The sequence below is a fragment of the Centrocercus urophasianus genome, unplaced genomic scaffold, assembly GCF_019232065.1.
Source record: "Centrocercus urophasianus isolate 14NV4802_14NV808 unplaced genomic scaffold, USGS_Curo_1.0 seq_14, whole genome shotgun sequence".
Classification (NCBI taxonomy): domain Eukaryota; kingdom Metazoa; phylum Chordata; class Aves; order Galliformes; family Phasianidae; genus Centrocercus; species Centrocercus urophasianus.
Genome location: NW_024884586.1, coordinates 3786530 through 3810745, shown reverse-complemented (window position 1 = coordinate 3810745; position 24216 = coordinate 3786530). Strand labels below are relative to the sequence as shown.

General features: G+C 40.2%; 1 protein-coding gene across 2 annotated transcripts; it reads left to right on the top strand.

Moving 5' to 3' along the window:
• Nucleotides 1–311: 311 nt before the first annotated feature.
• Nucleotides 312–16707, top strand: COPB1 (COPI coat complex subunit beta 1). 2 transcript variants are annotated; one of them, XM_042814474.1, is made up of 22 exons: nt 312–411; nt 2399–2550; nt 3236–3465; nt 4208–4377; nt 5074–5188; nt 5865–5957; nt 6192–6329; nt 7319–7438; nt 7849–7956; nt 8048–8194; nt 8426–8571; nt 9496–9592; nt 10020–10180; nt 10344–10464; nt 10886–11113; nt 11279–11458; nt 12586–12730; nt 13214–13333; nt 13769–13914; nt 14452–14541; nt 15063–15218; nt 16375–16707. In XM_042814474.1, exons 2-22 carry the CDS (start codon nt 2460–2462, stop codon nt 16432–16434), a joined length of 2862 nt encoding a protein of 953 aa, XP_042670408.1. In that variant the 5' UTR covers nt 312–411; nt 2399–2459; the 3' UTR covers nt 16435–16707. The 2 variants fall into 2 exon arrangements, with proteins under 2 accessions (XP_042670408.1, XP_042670410.1); XM_042814476.1 differs by lacking the exon at nt 312–411 and adding an exon at nt 682–817.
• Nucleotides 16708–24216: the final 7509 nt, after the last annotated feature.

Genomic DNA, 24216 nt, shown 5'->3' with positions numbered 1-24216 from the left:
TACTGTCTTTAGCATGTAAGGACAAATGGGATTAAATCGCGTTTTTGGAACCTACCGTGGCTTTGGGAAGTGGGGAAAAAACAAAGCTCCCCCGTTTGGCGGGGCGGTGACGTCAGAGCGTCAGAGCCGGAAGGCCCGCCTCCGCTGCTCACGTGACGCCGTCCTCGTGGCGCCCCTTCGCCCCGCCCCTGTCGGCCACGCGGCAAGGCTGGCAGCGGCTCCGCCTCTTTCGCGTTCTTCTGCACGAAGGAGGCGTGTCCTATCTCAGCCGCCGTAGCGCAGAGCCATCCGGGAGGGAGCGGCTCCACGTCAGCCATCGCAGAACCGCCGCGGGCAGAGCTGAGCGGGCCGAGCCGCGACCCACTGCCTCCGATCCGAGCGGGCCGCCGCGAGCAGCACCGCCGCCTCACGGTGCGCAGCTCCGCGCCGCGGCACCTCGCGGGGAAACCTCTTCGTAGCCGTACTCGGGGCGGGGAACGGGAGCAGGAGACAGCGGGGCCGCCGCCGGCCTCCTCCTGGCCGCGGGCGTCGGGCGTCGGGCTGAAAATAGCCGAGTGCCGCGAGGCAGAATGGTGCCCGGGGGCTCTCGGCTGTGGGTTGGCCGAGCGGCGGGGCGCTTCGCCGCTGCGTGAGCTCGGGCCGCGTCGGCGCGTAATGGAGAGTTGTGCCGTGGGTCTGAGGAGTTTCTGCAGTCAGGGCTGTGTGCGAGCTGCCTTTTGGACGGGCCTGCTGCGCTTCCTCACAGAGCTGAACGCTGGCTGCGCAGCGTTGAGCTCTGCTGTCTCTCCCACCCTCTTGCCCAGAAGCTGTTACCAAGGCAAGAAAACGGCTCTTTGTTTCCTTTTTTTTTCCTGTGAATGATCAACTTGAAGAATTGAAGCCATAGAAATAGAGAAATTCTGTAGCAAAAAGTAACTGGTGTTGCATTGCTATTTTTCTTTCAACTATCTTTTCCAGTACTTCTTACATTTTGCTGTTTTCTATGTAGAAGGATGACACAGCCCAAGGCAGCACAACTTCCTGCTCAGCCTAAGGTTCTTCAGGTGCCTGTTTGATTGAAAAAAAGGGGCTTTGGATCCACAGTTTCACTCATTCATTCCAGTGCCACAGCTGCTCTCTTTCCTCTGTTGTCAGTCAGAGCTCTGTGTGGAGCAGTGCTTCTTCTCAGGCTCACTGAGCTGGAAATGAATGTTTGGTTTTTTGAATGTTGTTTGCTCAAATGACTGCTTCAAAAATAAAGTGGGATTGGAGGGTTTACAGAGTTTGCATCTCAGAAGTTGTGTCAACACAGCTGTGGAGGTGAGGTGAGATCAGAACTCAGACAGTGGCTTTCTCACTTGCCATGTCACTGACTGCTGTCTTGGAGATATGGTGATGGAACAGCAAACAAGTGTGTGCTTTTGCACTGTTTATTAACAGACTGATGCATAACGCCATGTTTTAAAGAAGCGTCTTCTTTCAAAGATTTGTTAAACTCTGTGTAAGACTTCAAGACAATTTGTTGCAGTGAGAGCACAGTCATTATTCTGCACGCGTTTAGAAAATGCAGTTTTGGACGTGTAACAGAAACTAACAATTTCCTGTGCTCATCAGTGTGGTATCATGGCACTAACAGAGCAAACTGAAACTGGAACATTTTTCCATTAAGAAACAGAGTAGTAAGTTTGGTTTGATCCTAGGCATCAATTACACTAGGAAGAAACAAACAGAAATTTTTAATCTGAATTGCAGCTTTGATGGGTCTGTAACTCTCAGGTAGTTTTTTCCTCTGTATGAATATTGACCTTCCTCATCAGTTTATAGGGGCAGCTAAAGAGCAGAGTTCCACAGGTCTGATTGTTCTTGGTATGTCAAAGTGTCGTCCTGCTTTCCTTTCCATCTCACTTCTTTCTGTTCTGCCATCCTCAGTTTCCACTCTTACATCTTGTGCCCATCGTCATAGCTTCCTCATTGGCTGATTCAGTTTGTTAAACTGGAAGAAAACTCTTCCTTTCCCCTTTTCTTTCACTTAGATGCTTTCAGCTGGCTTTGCACTTTGGGTCAGTTCACCTGGAGAGGTGCAAGAGCACCAGGAAGGCAGTGAATATAGTAGGGATCAGAGGGATGAGTAGGCAAGGGAAAAGTTGCTGCATCCTTTCAGTAGCAGCCAAATATCCTCCTTCATCTGTAGCCATACCCTGTAGCCATATTAGAAAGATTTTTCATTTCTGGGTTGTTTTTTCCTTTGGGGAATGTCATGCTCTTGATTTGTTTGTTTGTAAAATGGGAAGGTATTTCAAATGTGGCTTCTCAAGAAATCCAAGCTTCTACAAGTCATTAAATCAGCTGGACAATCATTTTTATGTTATTAGTAAAATCTGTTAACTCTGGGATGGCTTTATTTGCTTGTTTTTTTTAGGTTGTCTGATACTTGTGTCAAAATAAACCTTCCACTGAGAAAACATTTGTAACCAGGAGCCATGACTGCTGCTGAGAACGTGTGCTACACATTAATCAATGTCCCGATGGATTCAGAACCACCTTCTGAAATCAGCCTAAAAAATGACCTAGGCAAGTAATGGACCCTGATGAGAAGGATCATCTATCATTATTCTCCCATGGTGTCCTTACACTTTTACTAGAATATTGTTTGCGTTTCATAAACTCAGGCAAATAAGTGTTTGTTTTGTTATGTTGATGTTTGAAATGTGTGAATTCTGCTCGCTGTTTGAGAAGTTTGTGATGTTTATCTTGTGTGACTTTTTGTCCAAATTCTGTGCAGAACTTTTACATCACTTTCAGTCTTCGTGCAAAGCAATAGATGTTGAGGTCTGGGCAGGCTTAGTTAATGAGAACCATATCACTTACTATTCTGTGCACAGCTGTATCTTTCTTGCAGAAGTGGCATCATCAGTATTTAGTGTAACATTACAGTGCATTGGAGTATTCTGATTTGAAATGCTGTTTGAAAGCACTGGAGCAGTGATGCAATCTGTTGAATTCGTTTAATTCCAATACATTGATCCCAAAAGTAAGCTTAAACACCAGGCTTATATGTTATACATACCTCTTGCTTCCTCTTTATGCTCTTAAAAGTGAGGGTGTGGATTTTATTGAAATGTTAAACTGTACTCCTTTGGGGAGAGGTTGTATCTTCTGACCAGAAAACAGCTGTTCCTACTAAACTGTGGCACGTTAGCCTTCCTAAGCATACAATTACCTTGATTCTCTTTCTTGAATTTTCTATCCACTCTAGAAAAAGGAGATGTCAAGTTGAAGACAGAGGCCTTGAAGAAAGTGATTATTATGATTCTGAATGGTGAAAAACTACCTGGGCTTCTGATGACCATTATACGTTTTGTGCTGCCTCTCCAAGATCATACCATCAAAAAGCTGCTGCTTGTTTTCTGGGAGATAGTGCCGAAGACCACTCCTGATGGCAGGCTTCTGCAGGAAATGATCCTTGTCTGTGATGCATATAGAAAGGTAGCTTCTTGTTTATTTTACTGCCTATGTTTACATACTGTGTACTTTCTAGAAAGTGCATCGTTTTCTGTTACGTAAAATATATGAAAGCGTCTCACGCTCTGCATTTCCTTGCAAACCCTTTTGTCTTAAAATGCTTCATAGCTGGCTGAAATGTAACCAGCAAACCAACTGCTAAGGAATTTTCACATTTCCTGTTACAATTAAACGTTTAGTGCTCAATCTTATGAAGTCGGAGAGCCTTGAAGATGAGGGGTGACCTCATTACCACCTCGATAGTGTCCTTGGACACACAGTGGGTCAGTAAGAGTAGATGCTCAATGTGGCATATCTTCATTGCAGTGTGTTTGGGATGCTCCTTCACAAAGATAATCCTTCAGTTTCTGTGGGAATAGACTGCAGGCAGATAACTAACATGCAGTAGAGTCATTCCACTGTGCTGGAATGCCTGCAGGCTGAGCTTTCACAGCCTGAGGAGTCACATACAGTACATGCAGTGCAGCAGAAAAAACTTGGGACTTGCAAGTTTGATTATGTGGAAATGCTTGTTTTAAATTTCATGGACCTTCAGTGTTTTAAGAAGATTCCTTTAATGAAAAGATAAAGAATTGTCTTCTTAGACTTTTGGAATTTGCTCCATCAAAAAACTTAACTTGGGAGGAGGCTAGCAAGTGCATTCACCTGAGCTTTGCAGTTAAACTGTAGCATCTGACATTTCAAATATGCTTCTGGTTGATTGTAGGATCTTCAGCATCCAAATGAGTTTATCCGAGGCTCTACTCTTCGTTTTCTTTGCAAACTGAAAGAAGCAGAACTGCTGGAGCCTCTGATGCCAGCCATCCGTGCGTGCCTAGAGCATCGTCACAGCTATGTGCGCAGAAATGCAGTCCTGGCAATTTACACCATTTATAGGTAAATGCCAGAATCTGTTTAAAGTACAAAAGACCAAGGCTGTATTTGGAAGGCTATGTTTGTTGGCTTGGGTGGCTTGGGAGACCTCATAAATATGTATTTTTATATGTATTTATTATTATTAATTTCTGGTAGCGAGGAGGAAGAGGAGGTTGGTGTGGGATGGATTTTTTGTTTGCTTTTTCCTCTGTGAAGAACTTCTTTGGAAAAGTGGAAGGTACTGCTCGTGCTTTTGCAGCTGCCACTGAGATCCTTATATTGCAGGTTAATTTGTAAGGGCAAATGCCTTTCTCAGTTATCTAAACTTCATGCACAGTAATCGTTGTCCACTAATATAAACAAAGAAGAACTTTACAGGAGTATATAAGCACATACATTTATTTGAAGCAAGACATCCTTCCTCTACTCCTCTACTCTACATACATACTGAATGCTATTGCTTGTTTTTTTCTTACCTAAACACTATAACCAAGTGTTCCTATTAAGCTGAAATCATTTGTGGATTAATATTTTAGCTGTCATAACAGCAGACATTTTTTATGCTCACTGAGCTTGTCTAGTTTCGAATGACTACACAAAAGCTCTACTTTGCTGTTTCGTGCTTTTTGATTTTCTGTAAACATTTGTGTAGGATATGCAATTAAGCTGTATGGTTTCCCCCTCATCAGTAGCTTTTTAATTATGATTTTTTTAAAGAAATTTTGAACATCTTATACCTGATGCTCCTGAATTGATCCATGATTTCCTGGTGAATGAGAAGGATGCAAGTTGCAAAAGAAATGCATTTATGATGTTAATTCACGCAGATCAGGTAAGAATACTTGCCCCCAAATTTATTTACAGTAAATATCTGAAAATGTCATAGGTAACTAGCCAGTAGTTTGTTAGAAGTGTGAACATATTCATATAAAAAAAAATGTGTTTGACAGCTGTACATCATTTGTGGAGTATTCTTTAACTGCAAATAAGTTAATATAGGTTTTTAGTGCTGTCTTCATTTTAAAGAGCAGTTGCTGCATTTGAAGACGACTACATTGTTGCTGAAAACTGTAATTATTTTTGTCATGTGAGCCTTGCTGGATTGAGAAGACCTCCTAGATTACCAATCATTTTAATAGCTTTTGTAGTTTCATGGGAAAGAAGTGGCAAATTCTGTTCATTTGCTATACTGGTGATTGAATTTTGTGCCTGATTACGGTAAGGCATGTCTCATTTTTTTTCATGTGCAGACAGAGTTTATTAATTTGCTCTTCACACTTAATATTTTTTCATAAATTCTTCAAAGCTTTCAGTTGAAAAGTTGACTATGTGTAGTTTTCTTCTGATTGGTGATATTGGTGAGAGGTGGATGGTTGACTGTATGATCTGTGGGGTCTTTTCCAACCATGGTGATTCTCTAACTCTGTGATTTTTATAATGTGCTTTGCTTTAAAATGTAGCTGAGAACTCTGAAATAACTTGGAATGATTTGCCTTTTGTTTGTTTAGGATCGAGCATTGGATTATTTGAGTACCTGCATTGACCAAGTCCAGACATTTGGTGATATTCTACAGTTGGTTATTGTTGAACTGATTTATAAGGTAAAAGGAAAATATATTGTGATGTATTTAGAAAATACAGGTTCTATTAGACCCCTTAGTAGAACAGTTAGAATACAGCTGGAAAAGGCATTTTGGACACTTGTGCATGTCAAGACCTTCTAGTATTGCATACTATTTCCAGTTAAAGAATTTTGAGAGCTTTTCAAACTGTGAATGATGCTTCTTATGCTCAGAAAAGGTTGTCACCCTTTGCTTAATTTTCTTTGTATGTAGGTCTGTCATGCCAACCCATCAGAGAGAGCTCGCTTTATTCGCTGCATCTACAACCTGCTGCAGTCATCGAGTCCTGCAGTGAAATATGAAGCAGCAGGAACACTAGTTACACTCTCCAGTGCACCAACTGCAATCAAGGTATGGAAGTGCTGTTTGCAGACATTCCAGTACCTACTGGTGCACCGTAATACTGTGGGTTATGCCTTGTACTTTTGAAGTCTTAAGGCGGCAGCAAAATGTGGTTTTTGGCACTTGATGTGTAAAACTGTCTTCAAACCTCTTCTGAAATTGGTCAGAAGATACTAGGACTATATTTTGCAGCTTTGTGGCTGGAGGACTTCATGCCACTTGATGATGGACACACAAGCCTGTCATTGCGCATAAATACTGTGCAATTTATTACAGTAGTTGCTATCAACCTGCAGTTTTGTTGACATTCTTAGCAAAGATGACCAGTATTGAAGATTTGCAGAGATTGAATTACTTTCTTTACTCTGAAATGTTATTCTTTCTCAAAGTGGAAACAAAGCTTTGCAGATTTGCATTGATTACTGCTTGACCTCACATTCCTATTTATCTTTGTACTGTTGATTACTTGAGAACACAAAGGAATTCTAAGTTCTATTCAAAAATAGAATATACCAGCCTAGAATAAGAGTAAAAACATTGTGAATAGCAGCTTCAAAAGCTCAGGTGTGTTAATTCTTACATTCTTACCTTAGTGCAGTCATTTTCCTTGAGTACAAATATCGTACAGAGAAGCTGTCATTAAAACATCTAGATATGCTAACACTGTCAGCTATTTTAAATTAATTTTTATCTCCTGTCCTGTACTTAAGATTTGACTGAAAGCATGCAAGGAAATTTACGTTGAATTGAATTTGAAATCAAGTCTGTGTATTGTAAGCTGTGCTTCTTCCTGTGGCATTGTTGTAACAAACTGATGGAACCATCTTTATGGTTTATCAGAAAGTTTAAACTGTTCTCAAGTTAATCTGGGTGCCAACTCCTTGAATTGTTGTTTAGTAATAAAGTAAAAGCTGTCTTTTAACTGAAATTGTCTCCAAGATTTGCCCAGTTCCCTTCTTTGTTACTTATAAAAATGTTTTTGATCCTTTCTAATTTAGGCAGCTGCCCAATGCTACATAGATTTGATTATTAAAGAAAGTGATAATAATGTGAAATTGATTGTGTTGGACCGCTTGGTTGAATTGAAGGAGCATCCCTCCCATGAGCGAGTGTTACAGGTACGTGAGCTCTCTTTTCTTGCCAGCCTATCTGGATGCTTTTCCTTTCCTATAAATTTTCAGGTGTTGCAGTGCAAAATGCCCTTCTAAAATTTAAACCTTCTGGTGATACATCTGTTGAAAACAGCTGGATGGTCTTTTATGTTTAGGCTTGCTGTTACCGTTGCCTGCAATAACCATGGTAAATGTTGCCATGACTGTAAGGCTCAGTAGCTTGCCTGAGAAGTGCTAGAATGGATGAAATGAGCACTGATTTCATAATCTCTAGGATACATTGCGTGTTTGTCACTGTATTATATATTCTGTGTCCACAAGATCTTTGAAAATCACTGGGGTCTGGAAATTAGAACTGAGGATGGAGTAATTTGTAGCAACAAAGCAGTTATTTATTCATTTTTTCACTGTTTCAGGATCTCGTTATGGACATCCTCAGAGTGTTGAGTACCCCAGATCTGGAAGTGCGCAAAAAAACCCTTCAGCTGGCTCTGGATCTGGTTTCTTCAAGAAATGTGGAGGAGGTAAAAGATACATTACATGTGTCTCATAACATGTTTCTATTCTCCAGAAAAATACGTGACTTTCCTCAATTTTGTTTGATCTTTCCTGCAGCTTGTGATTGTTCTGAAGAAAGAAGTGATTAAGACTAATAATGTGACAGAGCACGAAGATACTGACAAATACAGACAGCTGCTTGTTCGCACACTGCATTCCTGTAGTGTTCGGTTCCCAGATATGGCTGCCAATGTTATTCCAGTGGTATGGAAATGTTTAATTATATTGTCATTCAATTATGTCCAGCTGTCCCAAAAACCTTCCTGCCTGCCTGTGTAAAAGAATATGTGAAGCTGAGGTTTTTCTTAAAGTGGATTTACACTAAGTCGGGCCAGTTTCCATTGCTGAAGAAATATCTCTAGCTGAATGTAGAAGTACAGTGATACAAAGGTAACTTCTTTGTTCTTTGTGTTAATGCTCCCCACGCTGTGCTAGCTGATGGAGTTCCTCAGTGATAATAATGAAGCTGCAGCTGCTGACGTACTGGAATTTGTGCGGGAAGCGATCCAGCGGTTCGATAACCTCAGACCTCTTATCGTTGAGAAGATGCTTGAAGTCTTTCATGCAATTAAATCTGTCAAGTGAGTCTCAGATACGGTATCAAACCAGAGCTGGAGCAGTGTGTGGCTCATTTGCATTAAATGTGTATTGTCATTAAGTATGTACCAAAAGCCTTGCAGCCCATGCGCACGGAAGGTGCAGGAGGTAGATGACCATAGGGAAATGGTTTCCATCTTGCCTTTTTGTCCATAATAGATTGGGTGCTTGTTACGTTGAACCCAGATCAGTTCAAATTCGTTTTTATGATGCTGTTGTTAATTGTGTTCTGTTTGTTAGAGGATGATGTGATTGAAGACCAACACCGAAGTGATATATTTGTTAAAACAGAATTACTAGGGGAGTGTTGCAGTGGGAATTTGCACTTCTAGGGAACTGGAAAAAGTTGGGCATTTGTCAGAAAAAAAGAGTCCTAAGATACGAATCTGCAAAGCATCTTCAGTACTTGCAAAGCACTCCAGGCTTGGCATTCTGATGGGTCAGTCATATGAAGGGAATTTTTCTGTTTGAAGACACCTCTTTCCGGATATCCCAAATCCTTGGCTCTGTCATTATATTGTTAGGTGACAAATAAGCCCTGAAACCCTGAAGAACATTGCTATTCTTTAATTTTCATTCAGCCTTCTGTTTTGTCATTTCTCCTACTCGTTTGCCTCAGGTCGTTGGGGAAATTATAGCTGTCTTTGTTAGCATGCAGTGGAGTTGGTTGTGATGGTAATGAAATGTTGATTTTATAAATATCAAGCTTCGCACAGATGGAATAAAAAGCAGCAGAGAAGAAATCTTATTTTATATACTTGTTCATTAGTTTATTGAAGCTGAAAGGATGAATGTTCCAGATCAAACTTGCTTCCTGCCCATCTCATCCCTTTGAATTTGTCCATGAATAGCTACCCTTGATGCTGATTTATCAGGGAAGCATGGTTAAATTCCTGTTCTTATTTTAGGATTTATCGAGGAGCTTTATGGATCCTTGGAGAGTATTGCAGCACAAAGGAGGATATACAAAGTGTAATGACAGAAGTTCGCAGATCACTTGGAGAGGTGTGTTTATTTTGTTATTCTAGCTTTTTGTGGTTTATCTTACTACATGCATTGTGCTAAGGAAAGGATTGAAAACAATTAAAATGCAATAGGGAGTTTTGAGCATTATAATCTAATGTTATAATTGCAAGAAACCAAATGCAAAAATTAGGTTTTGCATTCAGTATTGAATTATTTTTACATAGCAACTGGCATGTACTGAGAATAAAGATTTGAATGCTTCAGACTTAGCGGGGTGGGTGAAAAATTGCTTGTTTCAGATAACTGTGGTGACTTGAACATACGATTACTGCAGCTACATCCACTGACAAATGAAGAGTGCTTTAAGTCTTGGGAGCTCTAAGACATTGCATGCAGCATCGTGAGCTTTATGCACGGCTGTAGGAGGCTTCTGTATCCGTGTGAACATTTACCTGTTCGTTTTTAGATCCCAATTGTAGAATCTGAAATCAAGAAAGAAGCTGGTGAGCTAAAACCTGAAGAAGAGGTGACTGTGGGCCCAGTCCAGAAGCTGGTGACAGAGATGGGTACTTATGCAACCCAGAGTGCTCTGAGTAGTTCCCGGCCCACCAAAAAGGAGGAGGACAGGTATTTATGATTTCTTACTAGATCTAGTAAACATTTGAGTTGTTTTGTTGTTTTGTTTTTTTTTTAAGTGACATTCTCTCATGGAGAGTTGAGGGGTTGAGATGATTTACTGTTTTTAAAGTATCTTCTGAGCTAGTTTTCTGATGACTGTCTGTCCCTGTAGACCTCCACTGCGAGGATTCTTGCTTGATGGGGATTTCTTTGTCGCGGCTTCCCTTGCTACCACTTTAACCAAGATTGCTTTACGATATGTGTCGCTAGTTCAGGAAAAGAAGAAGCAAAATGTAAGTCATCTCTGTGCTTTCACTGTAGTTGCAAAGAGGAGCTGGTTGGTGGGTTGGGGTTTTTTTTTGTTTGTTAGTGGTATTTGCTTTTTTCTTTTTGTTCAATGGATTTTTAAGCAGATACAAAATTGATTAAGTCCTGAATCAAATGCTAGTTACAGGGTTGTGTAATAATAATTTGGGCCAGCTACAGGGTTGTGTAATAATAATTTGGGTCATAAATAGGGCTTGCTGCTTTCCAGCCACCATATGAGAAAGTCTCTTAACTCTTGGTGCTTTGTCTCTTGACAGATCCAAAAAAAAAAAAGTCCAGAGATTCCTATGAATTTGATTAATTTGCCCCAGAAATAAGCATTTCTTTAAAGCTTTTTAAAAGCTCAATAACTTCCTTTCATTCTGTTTCATTTGTCTTCCTTCTCAGTCCTTTATTGCTGAAGCTATGCTGCTGATGGCCACTATTCTCCATTTGGGAAAGTCTTCTCTTCCCAAGAAGCCCATTACAGATGATGATGTGGATCGTATTTCCCTGTGCCTGAAAGTTTTGTCAGAATGTTCTCCACTCATGAATGATATTTTCAACAAAGAATGCAGGCAGTCCCTCTCTCATATGCTGTCAGCCAAGCTAGAAGAAGAGAAACTTTCCCAGAAGGTGAGATATTATGAATGTGTAATCATAAACACTTGGAATTTTTTTTTTTTATGTTGTTCACATCCAAGCAGGTCCTAGAAATGTTTCCATTTGACTATGTCTGCTTCAGTCATTCTGTGTTCTGTGCTAAGTGAGGGAATTAATTGTGATGGTTTTTTTCTGCAGAAAGAATCAGAGAAAAGGAACGTGACAGTTCAGCCAGACGATCCCATTTCCTTCATGCAGCTTACTGCTAAAAATGAAATGAGCTCAAAAGAAGACCAGTTTCAGCTCAGCCTTCTTGCAGCAATGGGAAACACACAGAGGAAAGAGGCTGCTGATCCTCTCGCATCCAAACTTAATAAGGTAATCTAATAGTCAGTCTTCAAATTATATACTCTTTCTTCTGCTCACGTGCAGAATCAACTATGGGAGTTGCATACTGGAACTAATGAATCAGGCTATGTTGTTGATTAGGGGGAAAGAAAGAGGAAAAAAATTTTATTGTGCTTTATTCCCTCATCATGAGAGAAGAAGAGTGGCAAGGAGGCTCAGTGCTAAGCTGGTGGCATGCAGAAATTGAAATTGAAATTGTGTGGTGCTTTGAAGAGCCCAATAAGGTTCACTGTGAGAAGAGCAGGGATGTCATAAGTTAAGGACCTTTTTCTTTTCTGCCATATCCTGTTGACAAGTGTGGTGTATCTTTTTTCAGTTTGTCTTTTTTTTTGCTGTTGGTTATTTCAACTGGCAGAGAATGTCTAAAGTGGTTCATAAAACCACAGAATATCCCAAGTTGGAAGGGACCCACAAAGGTCATCGAGCCAAACCTCTGGCTCTGCAGAGAAGCACCTGAGAATCAAACCCTGTCTCTGAGGGTGTTGTCCAAACACTTCTTGAACTCCAGTTAGGAAAGCAGGCTTTCATTCTCAAAGTCTGTGTAAATTCTTTTTAATGTTTAAAATTACCTTTCAATTTGAAGTCACTGGTTTTCATTCTAATCTTTTTTTAAGTATAATGCAGCATTTTAGTTAATGTTTTGGGATCTTAGATGAATTCAGAAACGTTCTATCTGTAAAGGTGTTATGAATTGCAGTATCTCTGCAAAGGGACAGCTGAGCAAAGGATGGATTTAAAAATGCATTTGTGTAAATAATATGGAGGATCACTGTGATTTAGTTGTAAGTCTTCAGAACTTGTTAATTTTTGAAAGCTTGTGCAAGAAATACGGACTTTGGTTTTCCAGAATGTCACTTAAGTATTTTCTAGACTAAGTTTGTGGTATTTGGCTCAAGTGTTGTTTGTTTTTTTTTCTCTTTCTGAGAAGATAGTTACGTGAAATTTAAACCTCCTTACACGCCTTTTCTGTTTGATTTGGGGGCTCATATCAAAGAGCAATGAATTCAATTGTAGTTTATTGTTTTGGCATTGTTTGTCATGATTTCCTATTAGAAATGGCTTACGAGAAAAATACCTTAAATTCTTTTCCTTTACAGGTTACACAACTAACGGGTTTCTCAGACCCTGTTTATGCAGAAGCCTATGTCCACGTCAACCAGTATGACATCGTGCTGGATGTGCTTGTGGTAAATCAGACCAGTGATACTCTGCAGAACTGCACACTGGAGCTGGCCACGCTGGGTGAGAAGCATTGCTGGGCATTGGCACTGTTTGGTAGAACTAGGGAGTCTCCTACAACTTCTTGCTAGTGGAGTAGGGAAAGTAGCAGTTGTATTCAAAATCAAGATGGTACTTTGACCTGTTCTGAAATAGCTCAGTGCATGCAATACTGAACGTTGAACTTTGTTTTTAAAGCACTAGACAGTCGTGTTAAGTGTTATGGTGTTGGCAGTGATTAAAATGCAAGGCAGAAGTGACAGTTTTCTGCTTGTTAAAGGTATTACCAAGCTCAATCCAAAGCCCATTTAAGTCAGTGTTCCCATTTGTTTTCAGTATCCTTTGGGTGAGTACATTTTAACTGAAGTTTTTAATGTAAACTCAACAAAATAATGCAGTGCAGCTCTGTAAGCATTGCAATTGAATCGCACAACAGTAAATGTTCCAAAAGTGGAATTGTGTGCTGGTAACATTCTCTGATGCTCTCCCCCAAATTTATTTAAACAGGTGACTTGAAACTTGTAGAAAAACCATCTCCTTTGACACTTGCTCCACATGACTTTGCAAACATAAAAGCTAACGTCAAAGTTGCTTCAACAGAAAATGGAATTATTTTTGGTAATATTGGTAAGTAGGCAGTGTGTGTGTGTGTGCAGAATACTGTGTGGGGTGTTTCTTAACTGCTCGGTGGGCTCAGAAAGGAATAAATAAAGCACTTTGTACTGGAAAAGGAAATGAAATGATTTGCAATGTATGAATATTTCATGATGATCTTTCTGAAAGTTTGTATTTTAATTAAAAATCCTGGTGGAGTACCCTGCCTTCAGAGTGATTGTCAGCATGATTATTGAGCCCAAGTCTCTGAATTGAAAATGACCTTAGGCAGCATTGCCTGAAAAACCAACGCATCTTGGAGTTCTGTGGCAACTTGGGGAAAGCACCTGAGAAGGGTAGAGATCAGCATGGGGCTGAGCTGCTAGCTGACAAATGGCAACTGGATATTCTTACTTATTGCTAAATCACTCTTCTAAGCATTAATGTGGTTTGTATTTCTTATTGCAGTGTATGATGTCTCTGGAGCTGCTAGCGACAGAAACTGCGTGGTTCTCAGTGACATTCACATTGACATTATGGATTATATCCAGCCAGCCTCTTGCACGGATGCGGAGTTCAGACAGATGTGGGCAGAATTTGAGTGGGAAAACAAAGTTAGTTTTACTTTCTGTATGTTATTTGGGGTTCTCATTGGATGACTTGTCACTCTTTTGCCTCTTCCACACTAACTCATTATATCAACATTATCTCATGTGGTATAAACCTCATTCAGATGCTTCTGTGATACAAGTGATTCTTCCTTATATTGTGTTTAACACCGGGTAACACTAGCTGTATTTGTCTGTGTAGAAATAGGTGCTTCTTCAAACATATCTGGTGGCCTGGGTTTTTTAAAGATGAGATGTTTGCATTGGATGTTGGTCCTGTCTGTGTGCTTAACTGAGTACTATATGCATCTTGTATGTTTTAAAGGCTATAGTAATAAAATGGGAGCTTCCACCCCTGAGTGAGTGGATGGCAGGAGGTAGTTTGTGTGTTATTCCAGTGCATAATGTGGCGTGCAGCTCTCTCAACGTGTTGCTCCTCAAAGAGAAATGTGGTGGCAGTGCTTGTTACAGAGCACTGCAGAAGGGCTTTTGGAAGTGCCTGATATGCTAATTAAAGTAATTGTCCTTTTTCTCTTTGTGCAGGTTACGGTGAATACAAATATCATTGATCTAAATGAATACTTGCAACACATACTGAAGTCAACCAATATGAAGTGCCTCACTCCAGAGAAGGTGAGCTCTTTGCCTGTAGACTCTTTTGTGGCACAGTTTTTTGCTCGTGTGCTCATTCTGTGTAATTTGTTCAGCATCTGTTAGGCATGTTGTTAGAAATGCTTGTTAAAAGTACAAAATAATATATATAACCGAAGTTCTTAATGTTCTGAAGTGAGTAAAAAGCTAATTGTTAACGAATTCTGTGTCATCTCACTTGAGCTATTTCTTCTTCAGCAAGAAGAAAATTAGAATGTCTGTTGTAATTTGTAGCAGCTCTGATGGGACTATCTCTTTTTATACAGTTTTCTCAGTAGCTCGAAGATCCTTTCTTCTGTATCAAAATTGACTTTCCTTTTGACAATGTATTCTTCTTGCTGTAAAGTGAAATATATGAAGTAGCTATTAAGGTACAGTGTGTGTGTATTACAGCTAATAACTAATGCATGGACTGTAGCTGAAGTAAAACTATACCTGAGATGAGCGAGAGTGTGCTCGTAGGGTTTTGGCCTTTCTCATGTGTTCACTTGTTGCTTCTGTAGGCACTTTCTGGTTATTGTGGCTTTATGGCAGCCAATCTTTATGCACGTTCCATATTTGGAGAAGATGCACTTGCAAATGTCAGCATTGAAAAGCCAATTCATCTTGGACCAGAGGCTCCTGTCACCGGTCACATACGAATCCGTGCAAAGAGCCAGGTAATGCAGCTTCCATTCAGAGCACCATTCCTTCTGGTTTGTAAGAAAACCTAACAGGCACTCTTTAAAAACTTGCAACTTTTTGGGGTGTTAATTAAATTAGGTAAAATTTTGAGAAAAATGTGGGGTAAGATGCACTAAAACATCTTCTCTCCCAGTGCATTGCCATAGAATAGGTGTTTGGAACAAGATTTCTGAATTTGTACCCTTAGCACTGCTAGTAGGATGTTATATTTCATTTGTGTTTAAATAAAGATCAACTCTCCCTGAGCTTTTGTGATCTTATTCCTACTAAAGTAGATATTTCAGTTTTACAAGAAAGAAAAAGCAAAAACTGAAGAGTCTTAACTGAAGTTTTCTAAAGGTATATCCACATGTCTTTTAGAACTTCTACCTTCTGACTAAAAATTGCAAGATTTATAATTGTTTAGTGTGGAAGCAAATATGGAAGTAGCTGCTGTAATAATAAAAGTGTTTTAAACAGCATGCAGCAAAGAATTGTGTTGAAGTTACCACAGTCAAAGAAACCATTTAGTTTGTGATGTCGTTATGAAAATTTTGGAGTGATTTGATGTTTCTGATACACTTACAGTGACATTTTTACATAAGATAGCATTCAGGTACATTTGCCAGCTTGGTCTCACCTTGAGATCATTGTGTAGATTAGGTGGTTTTATTTGGGCAGTTTCTTTTGACATTTCTTCTTCAGTTTCTGTGCAATAGTAACATGGTTCTGTGATGAAATTATTTTCTATAGCCTTGATGTATTGAGTGCTTCTGTCAGCACTGGGATTTTCAACAGTTGAATTTCAGTAACTATATTGACAGATGTCATTTCTCTAGTGGGCACATACTTCCAATTGGTGGAAGGTCAAAAAGCTCAAAATCAATTTTTCTTCTTATTTTGAAGGCAGGTTTATTAGCTGCTAACTCTTTGAAGTTTCACTGCTTCAGTAATATTTATCAGTGTGGCCTTTTCCTGGAGTTAAGATGGTGTGCACTAGAATTTATGCAGATAGGTGAACAGTTAGATATATTTTGATTCCTATGCCACTAGCTACTTAAAATCCTATATATGGAATTTCCTTTTAGTACAGATAAAGTGATTTTATTGAAGTACCCAGTGTCATAAACATCTTCTTTCTTTTCCTTACAGGGAATGGCCCTGAGTCTTGGAGATAAGATCAATCTGTCCCAGAAGAAAACAAGTTTATAAATTTTACGTAATATCTTTTTGGGTCTTTCACAATTTAACTTTAGATATGTGGCTTTTGGGATCCAGAACATCGTATATTCTTCAATGTTCTGTAACTGTAGAAGCCAAGCTTTTGAGCTGAAAGCATTCCAGCAGATAACTTACAGGTTCTCCATGGTTGTTACTGAGCAAAACTTTAAATCTCCAGGTTTTTTTCCTTGTCCTGGAAGTCATGTTTTCTTTGTCTCTAATATATACTGATGCTCACAGTACAATAAACAAATTATGCCTCTAGTCTTTTGTCTCTTAATGATAAATTTATCATTTGCTGTTTGCTTAGTGCTTAATTTCTGACGGATATTCTAAAGCTCTAAGAAGGTGCTTCTTGCTTTTTGCAGGTATCTGATATAATGACTAGGCCTGAATTGTGTGAATGTGTTTGTGACATTTAATACTCTGGTGTATCTGTGGGAACACACATTTGACAGCTGAATCAAAGTTGTCTGAATCTGTATGTTCTAGATGGCTGGTTTAATAACGTGATCACTTCAAACATCAGAAAGGGACAGTACTGAAACTTAGCTATTTCCAGCAAGTGGTAGAATCTTAAACTTGGTCAGTTTCTCAAATTCTTTTGAAACATCATTATCATCACAAGTAACATAACATTCTCAGTGCTGTTGTACAGTGCAAAAATGCTAATGAGTAATGCTCGTATAACTGATTCATTGTCTGCTCTTCCCAGTACTTTTTGCCATCTAGTTTTTTATCTGTACATATAAGCACTGATGCAGCTGCACAATTCTGGGTTCTTAGTACTTAATCACAAAATAATGGAAGTCAGCTGTCAGTGGTTATTTTCAAGCCATGGAAATCATTCTGTGCCCAGTAGCCAGTACTGAAGTTTACATTTGTGTAGCACGGTGTGCATACTAATGATACAGACAAGTCTGTACATCTTCAAGGCTGAATTTGAAATATGTGACTTCCAGAAGCCTATAGCTTGTTTTACTGTTTTCTTACAGGCACACACACTTACTATATGCAGTAAGATAAAGGTCTTTATAGATAAGGAACTTGCCATGACTTAATCCCTGAACAAAGAAAACACTTGCAAGTCATTTGGGAAGGCTCAGACTTCCTTATGCAGTTCTGTGAGCACTGAATGTGCTCATCACAGAACGTACAACCACAGTCATGTATGCCAGATAAAAGTAGTAGATACAGTTGTCATTGAGTGCCATGGTGATGTGACTTGTAAGAACTTTATCTGCCCTAACAGGCACTATGGGGCTCCAGTAAATGTTAGAGAAAGCGAGTCAGCAGAGTAACACAGTATGGTTTTATTGAGTGACCTGAGTGAGCTTTGCCTGTTTGGAAATGCCTTTTTGGTTCTGATATTATGTTTTTTAATGAAAGCTCCCAACTCATGCGTCGCATGGTACCAGCAAGAGCTGGAGCTCTGAATATGCAGATCTGCCTTGCTAATGAGGTTGTGTCTCTGCATGATCCCACAGCAGTGGGAACTCAGAGTGGTTGTGTTGCCTCCTGTGAAGTTATGCCAGAATCACAAGGAAATAGTGGGGATTATCAGAGTGTGATTTTACTTGCTTAGTACTTCAGAATTTGGGAAATGGGAGGGAAATAATGTATAGAAGTATGTTGTGTGTGCTGTCCTGGGAAGTTCTGTGTGTATGGGTAAGCTGCTTTCCATGGGCAGGAAAAGAGGAAGATTTTATTTGCCAACCATTTAAAGCCAAACCAAGGCAGAAGAAAGTCCTGGGACTGCAGTGAATGGTTTCATCTCTGCAGAAGGTTGCAATGAGCAGTATGCTGGCCGACATGGCAATAACAGCTGCTCTTAGCCTGGCGTGATGAGATAGGGTTGCTGACCACAGCCAAGGAAGGATGTTTTTGAAGATGAAGGGTGATTTCCAGTGTCTGTTATCTAAGTCCTGCCTCATAATCTGCAGTCCTGTTTGGAGAACAGAAAACCATATTTGCACATGACTCATAAATCTACCAAAAGGGTCAAATAATGTAACTTGGATTAGGATGTATTTTGCTATCAGGACTTTGCACAAGGACAAGAAAACACCTGTTCAGCACAAGCTGAGACCTCAGGATTCCTTTTCCATCTGTCATGGGTTTCATTGGCTCCCTTGCGCAGCGGGTCTTGTACAATGTGGTGTGCATATTTTTTCAGTAGCTTGAATATGTTTTTTAGAGTTCAATGTTTGCTTCCTACCCGTGCTTTAGAATGAGAATCTCCTTTTTTGACATATCCAATTGTACATGAGCTGAGATTTTGCTCAGTTAGTGAAATTAGAGATTGATTTTGGTTCATAGACTTACAGAATCATTGAGGTTGGAAAAGACCTCTAAGATCACCCAGTCCAACCATCCACCTACCACCAGTGTTGCCCAGTAAACCATATTTCTCAGTAGTTCAGAGTATCTCTATTTAGAACAGAGAGGCAGGTTCATCCTTATAGAACATGAGGTAGGCAATGCAAAACAAAAGGAAATCAGGCCATAGGAGAATATGCTTTATTACTGCTGTTGAATGGGTTCTATAGGATTTGTTACAGCAGAGGGTGCTGTTTCACAAGTGATAAGAAAAACTTGATTGAAAATCATCAGTAGGGACCTGGGAAGTAATGGAGATGTGCAGGTTTTGTCATGAAAAAAGATGCTGTGTAGCTTTGGCCCACCCTCATGGTTTCTTCCAGTGGGGTGGGTTTCTGTGTGTGTTTTTGGGTTGCCTAGCGATGCATAACCGATGCGCTCTGATGCTGGCAGCTCGTCTTACTAACGTGCTGCATCTGTTTCACTGCTGGCTTGTCTCTAGAGATTGTGCTTTACTGAAGCACAACGGGATGGATTGGCTGCGTACAGCTGGCCTAGGGAGGGTCTCCTGTCTGAAAGTCAGGGCGATGAGTTCATCAGGAGAGGGATACTGACAAAACACACAGAATTCTAGCCATGCCTTTGCCTGTATGTTTGTGATACTGACCTAGGCAACTTACTGCTTGAGGCCACAATTATTCAGTGCAGTTCACGAGGTATTTCTGATACTGCTCTGTTTTCATTTCTCCCAGTGTATTTTATAGCTTGCCATCTTAACCCACTCCACCATGCCCATCGTTTTTGTTTGTATCAGTGTGGCATGTTTCGTCAGAATGATGCACTTATTCACATAGGTATAAAATGCACAATATCTGAATCTTGCGTGCCCCTGTTTTGCTCTTTCTTTCACTGGAATTTCATTTAGGGGAAGCACAACAGTTGATCTGGTGCTGTCCTGATCCTGGTGCAATAGCAGAGTTAGTGGGGCTCTCTGCTCCCATGTCTCATTCACACTGTGGTTCCGGTTTGATGTTTCAGGTCCTCCCTATAGTGTCTGCTCACAGCTCTGCTGCTTTACCCTGCCGTATTGGCATTTACTTGGCCAAATTTTTCCATCAAAAATCTCTGCTTTTTCTAAGGCTTTATAATACCATGGAGGAATTGTAAGAATACTGCTGTTTGTTAATTGTTTCCGAGGTTCGGAAGTGCCATTTACTTTGTGTATTTAGGAAGGTTAGACAGCCATGGTGTTATGTGGAAATGATTTGAATTTCAAAACGCATTGATGGGTTCTAATTCTGATCTTTCAGAATAACTTCACTGCCACTCATCTTCAGACACAGGAGCAAAGAGTGATGGCCGCAGACTTGTCCTTAAGCCATACACTTATTACAGTAGAATGCATAAATATTTTAATAACGTGGAGAAACTTCACTCTAAATGAGATTCCCCGTGACCTTCATGGTTTTCTCTTTTCAATTTAAATATTTTATGTTAGCAGCTTCTGCAGCTCTCATGCACTATCCGAAACCAAGACGATGTGTTGCATGGGCATCCACATCTCTGCTTTTAATTGTTTTTCAGATTAAATCTGTCATCCTTCCCAATATCTATTGAATTGCTAGTGTTAGTGAACCAATTTCAGCTGTGCTGAAACACGTGGCAGAGTTGTTTGTGTGCAGAAGTGTGTACCATTGAGTAGTGAATTCTTTTTGGATCTCCAAGTTCGTGCCCAAGGTTCAGTTCAACCACTACCTGTGTCATTTCTGTCCCATTCAGAGGTGCCTGCTCTGGGCGTTATCCCATTCTTTCAGGGCTGTCTGTAGGATGCCACTCAATGGAAGGCAGCTTGGGATGGGAACTATTCTCCAGGCAATGGTCTATTAGATCTTAAGCAACATCTTTGCTCCCTTGCAAAACATCTGAAAACTGCCATTTGGAACAGCACACTTCATTTGTGCGGTGTTGTGTAGGGATCTGATACCTGTGTGGAAGGATGCAAGAAAATGAGCTGGTCAAACCTCGAGGTGTTTGGCCTGTCAGTGCTTCCATGCTTGTATTTTGAAGTGATGCTATGTTAATCCATCTTTAACAGGGGATATAATTATTGCAGGGTCTGTATGCCTACTCTGTAAGTCAGAACAGGTGTTTTTTCCTACGCCCGTTCTCACTTACGTTTAAGGCATACAAGTTCAGCAGTGCTCCTATATCCAGCCTTAATAAATGTGAACGTTGCCGTAGAAACAGTCAGTTGGAGAGAGGTATGGGATGCCAGAGAAACCTGTTCTCCCAGCATGCAGATGCTGACAGCAGATGAAGACATTTATCAGTTAATCAGTTCAGCGTATTATTTATGGAAAATTTGGATCATGTGAGACTCTGGAATGTGTTTGCTAATTAACTGAAAGATCAGGAATTGTGCTTGCTCCAGATAATTTCTCCTGTATTATTGTATGGCGTGAAGATACAAGCCTGAACAAATGCATAGTTCTTCTGGAAGCATAAGGTTTCCCAAGTTATATGTATTACAGCACATGAATACTAAGGCTGCAAATCTTAACTGCTACGTTTTGTGTTACAAAAGTATATCTGCATTACCAGTTTACCTGGAAATTACCACAATTTGTAACTGGGGCAACAACTTTTTCAAAGGCTCCTACCTGAGCAACCCGATGGAGCTGTAGGCATCCCTGTTCGCTGCAAGGAATTGGACTAGGTGGCCTCGAAGAGTCCCTTCCAGCTCAAAGGGTTCTATGATTCTGTAACTGTATTCTATCACTGCAATACTTCATTAGCGTTCTCTCTGTGGAGCACAACGTTGAACTTTTATAACATCTTTAACAGCGTTGAAGCCCTTGAATGTGTGGCTCTCACTTCCCTCGAGGCAGCTGAACCAGTTCTCTTCTCCCACTGTGTAACACGTACCTTTTATGTAACGGCCCATGCCTTTATATAGAGTTGGCAGGATGTCTGTTTCTCAAGATGTAGTATTTCAAAAATTTGATGCTAATGGATACAGTCCAAATCTACGGCTTATCAGTGTTTGATTCCAACCGCTCTTTTCCTTCAATGCAGTCCTTGAAGTACAACCATGCTTTGGGGTGAGGAAAGTGTTTTTCGTTGCTTTTTCCTGCATGATTAAACGTTGGGATACAACTGCACCGGGCTACGTGCATGGCAGACGTGAATATCTGTTCTGCCTAATAATATTTAAAATGAATAATAACACAACAAAATACATTTCTGCATTCCGTTGGTCAGATTGTCTGTCAGCTGTATGACGATGAGAGCTCTGGTGTAAGTCAGAAAGCTTTCAGATTTAGATTATCTTGTTTAAGTGATGATGGATGCAAAGCCACAGAAGGAAAAAAATGTAGTGGTAGTAAAAGAAATCTGGATAAGTGTGGGAGGAAACACAGAATCTATAGGACCCGGCCTTTCTGACTGCAAGTAAGAAAAACCACCTTCCAAAGATCTTAGGAGTTATAAATTTGATCAAACCCAGCGATTCAAAACAATCTTTTACTCTTAAAGGTTGGATTTCTTCTGTAATTGGGAACTTCTTAATCTCCTTGTCCGTTCTATGGTGCACCGAAATGCTACGGAATGTTTGTGAGTAATGTTAAGGAAGGCCAGATACCCTCCAGCATTCCAACATGTCACATTTTTCACACAGAGATTGGATAATAGCATTATTTTTAATTACAGGTGACAGATGTTGAGAATTGTGTGAATGCATGAGTAACACAAGAATGCAAGGAAGGCTTCCCAAAAATCGCTTGCCTTTCCCCTGGTATAAGCAGTTCAAGAGATCTTTGCTTCAATTAAAATTGTGTTTTCCACTGAAATTCCTAGTAACCGCAGGTACTGCTCTGAAGCATGGTTGAAACAATGATGTTAATGTAATTTTCTCAGCCTAAACGATGAGAAGGGAGTAAGCAACAGAATACTCTCCATCTCAAAAAAGAATATAATTTTCTATATCCTATGTGTATTGCTGCACATTTGCTTGTTGCTGTAAAACCTGAGCTGATGTAGAGAATTCTAGGGGATGATGGCTTGCTGTTTTAAGAATAATCTGCAAATTGGCATATGTTATGCCCAAGAAAAGGCAGAAGGGCTCCATAGCCACTGTAAAAGGGAAGAATTGTAAAGCGGAGTCTTTTCCAAGGAACTTTTAAATGCCCCTTACACACTTGAATTGATTTGACTTCATTAGATGCTGTCAAGCTCTGGGAGGAAGCTGTCTCCTTTAGCTTTGAGGGGTATTATCCCATATCTATCTTTGTTTAAAATATACAAAAATCATATCCCCGAATTGTTCAGGAATCCTTTGGGGTCCTCTGTTCTTGAAGCACCCAAATCATACTAACATGAGAGAATAGGTACTTTACTAGCCTAGAAGATCATTGCAGTTATTTGGATTCCATGTCTGGCTTTTTAACTTCGTGTTTTGTGGTGAACAATAGGTTTTAAGACAACTTGAAATTGCATTTAATTAATTGGGAGCTTAGAAGTGGGACATCTAAAGCTGTGGTAGTACTTGTTTTCATAGCCATCTTGTTCAAAGCACAGAAAGTGAGAATGACAGTGATTGAAACATAGTTATGTTGTGTATCCTGTGATAAAACGTGAGTTTTCCAGCGTGGTGTAAGTGCTGTGGGTATTATGGCTTCTTTTTTCATGTCTTTTGATGACAGCCTTAAACACGGTATATCTCTAACATTATGGATTATCAGATGAAGCTCATAAGTCTCCTAAAAAGTATGCTGAATTGATGCCATTCATGTTGGCAATCTCCACGGGACCATTTCAAAACCCAGCTGAATTGCCTAGACTACCCAATGGCAGTGTCTGACTGTTGTGCATGCTATGCCCTCATGGCCAAAAGCCATTTTGGTGTTTATGGCAGAAGATACCCATCCCTTTGAAGTTCCATTAAAACTCAGCTTTCTGAAATTAAATGACTGTTCAGATAGATGGGCCTTTGTATTAATTCTTTATACGCAGAATTTAAGTATGGATGAAAACAGGATCTAAGTTTGATAACAACTGCCTGATGATTATCTCTGCTGTGCAGCTTGGATCCAAGGAAGTAGGACATCCTGCACAGCCGTGCTGTAATGTCAGTGGTGCCATAACATAGTGTTAATTCAAGCTTATTCTGTGTTGGATATGGGACTAGTCTGTCAAATCGTTGATATGGCAGGCAGGGAAGGTTGTTGTTTGCTGGAAATTGGTCTTGAAGTGGCATGGGAGCTTGCAGACGTGGCCCAAGAGCTCAAATATTCCTAGAGGGAAAAGCAGGATTTTCTCCTTTTCCTGAAGCCTGGAGGATGTGAGACTAGTGACAGGCTGGGCTTGTGGTCCCCACAAGAGAAGAATGAGGATGAATGGTTCTGAGAGCAAGTGGAGGATCTTGAGCAGAATTATCTGCTGCTTAGAGGGGCACAG

Excerpts from the sequence above, each read along its gene's own strand:
- COPB1 (XM_042814474.1), top strand. The coding sequence starts at position 2,460 with ATGACTGCTGCTGAGAACGTGTGCTACACATTAATCAATGTCCCGATG. Across the intron at positions 5,958-6,191 it reads TTGTTGAACTGATTTATAAG|GTCTGTCATGCCAACCCATC; the intron begins GTAAAAGGAAAA and ends CTTTGTATGTAG. Across the intron at positions 10,181-10,343 it reads ACCAAAAAGGAGGAGGACAG|ACCTCCACTGCGAGGATTCT; the intron begins GTATTTATGATT and ends CTGTCCCTGTAG.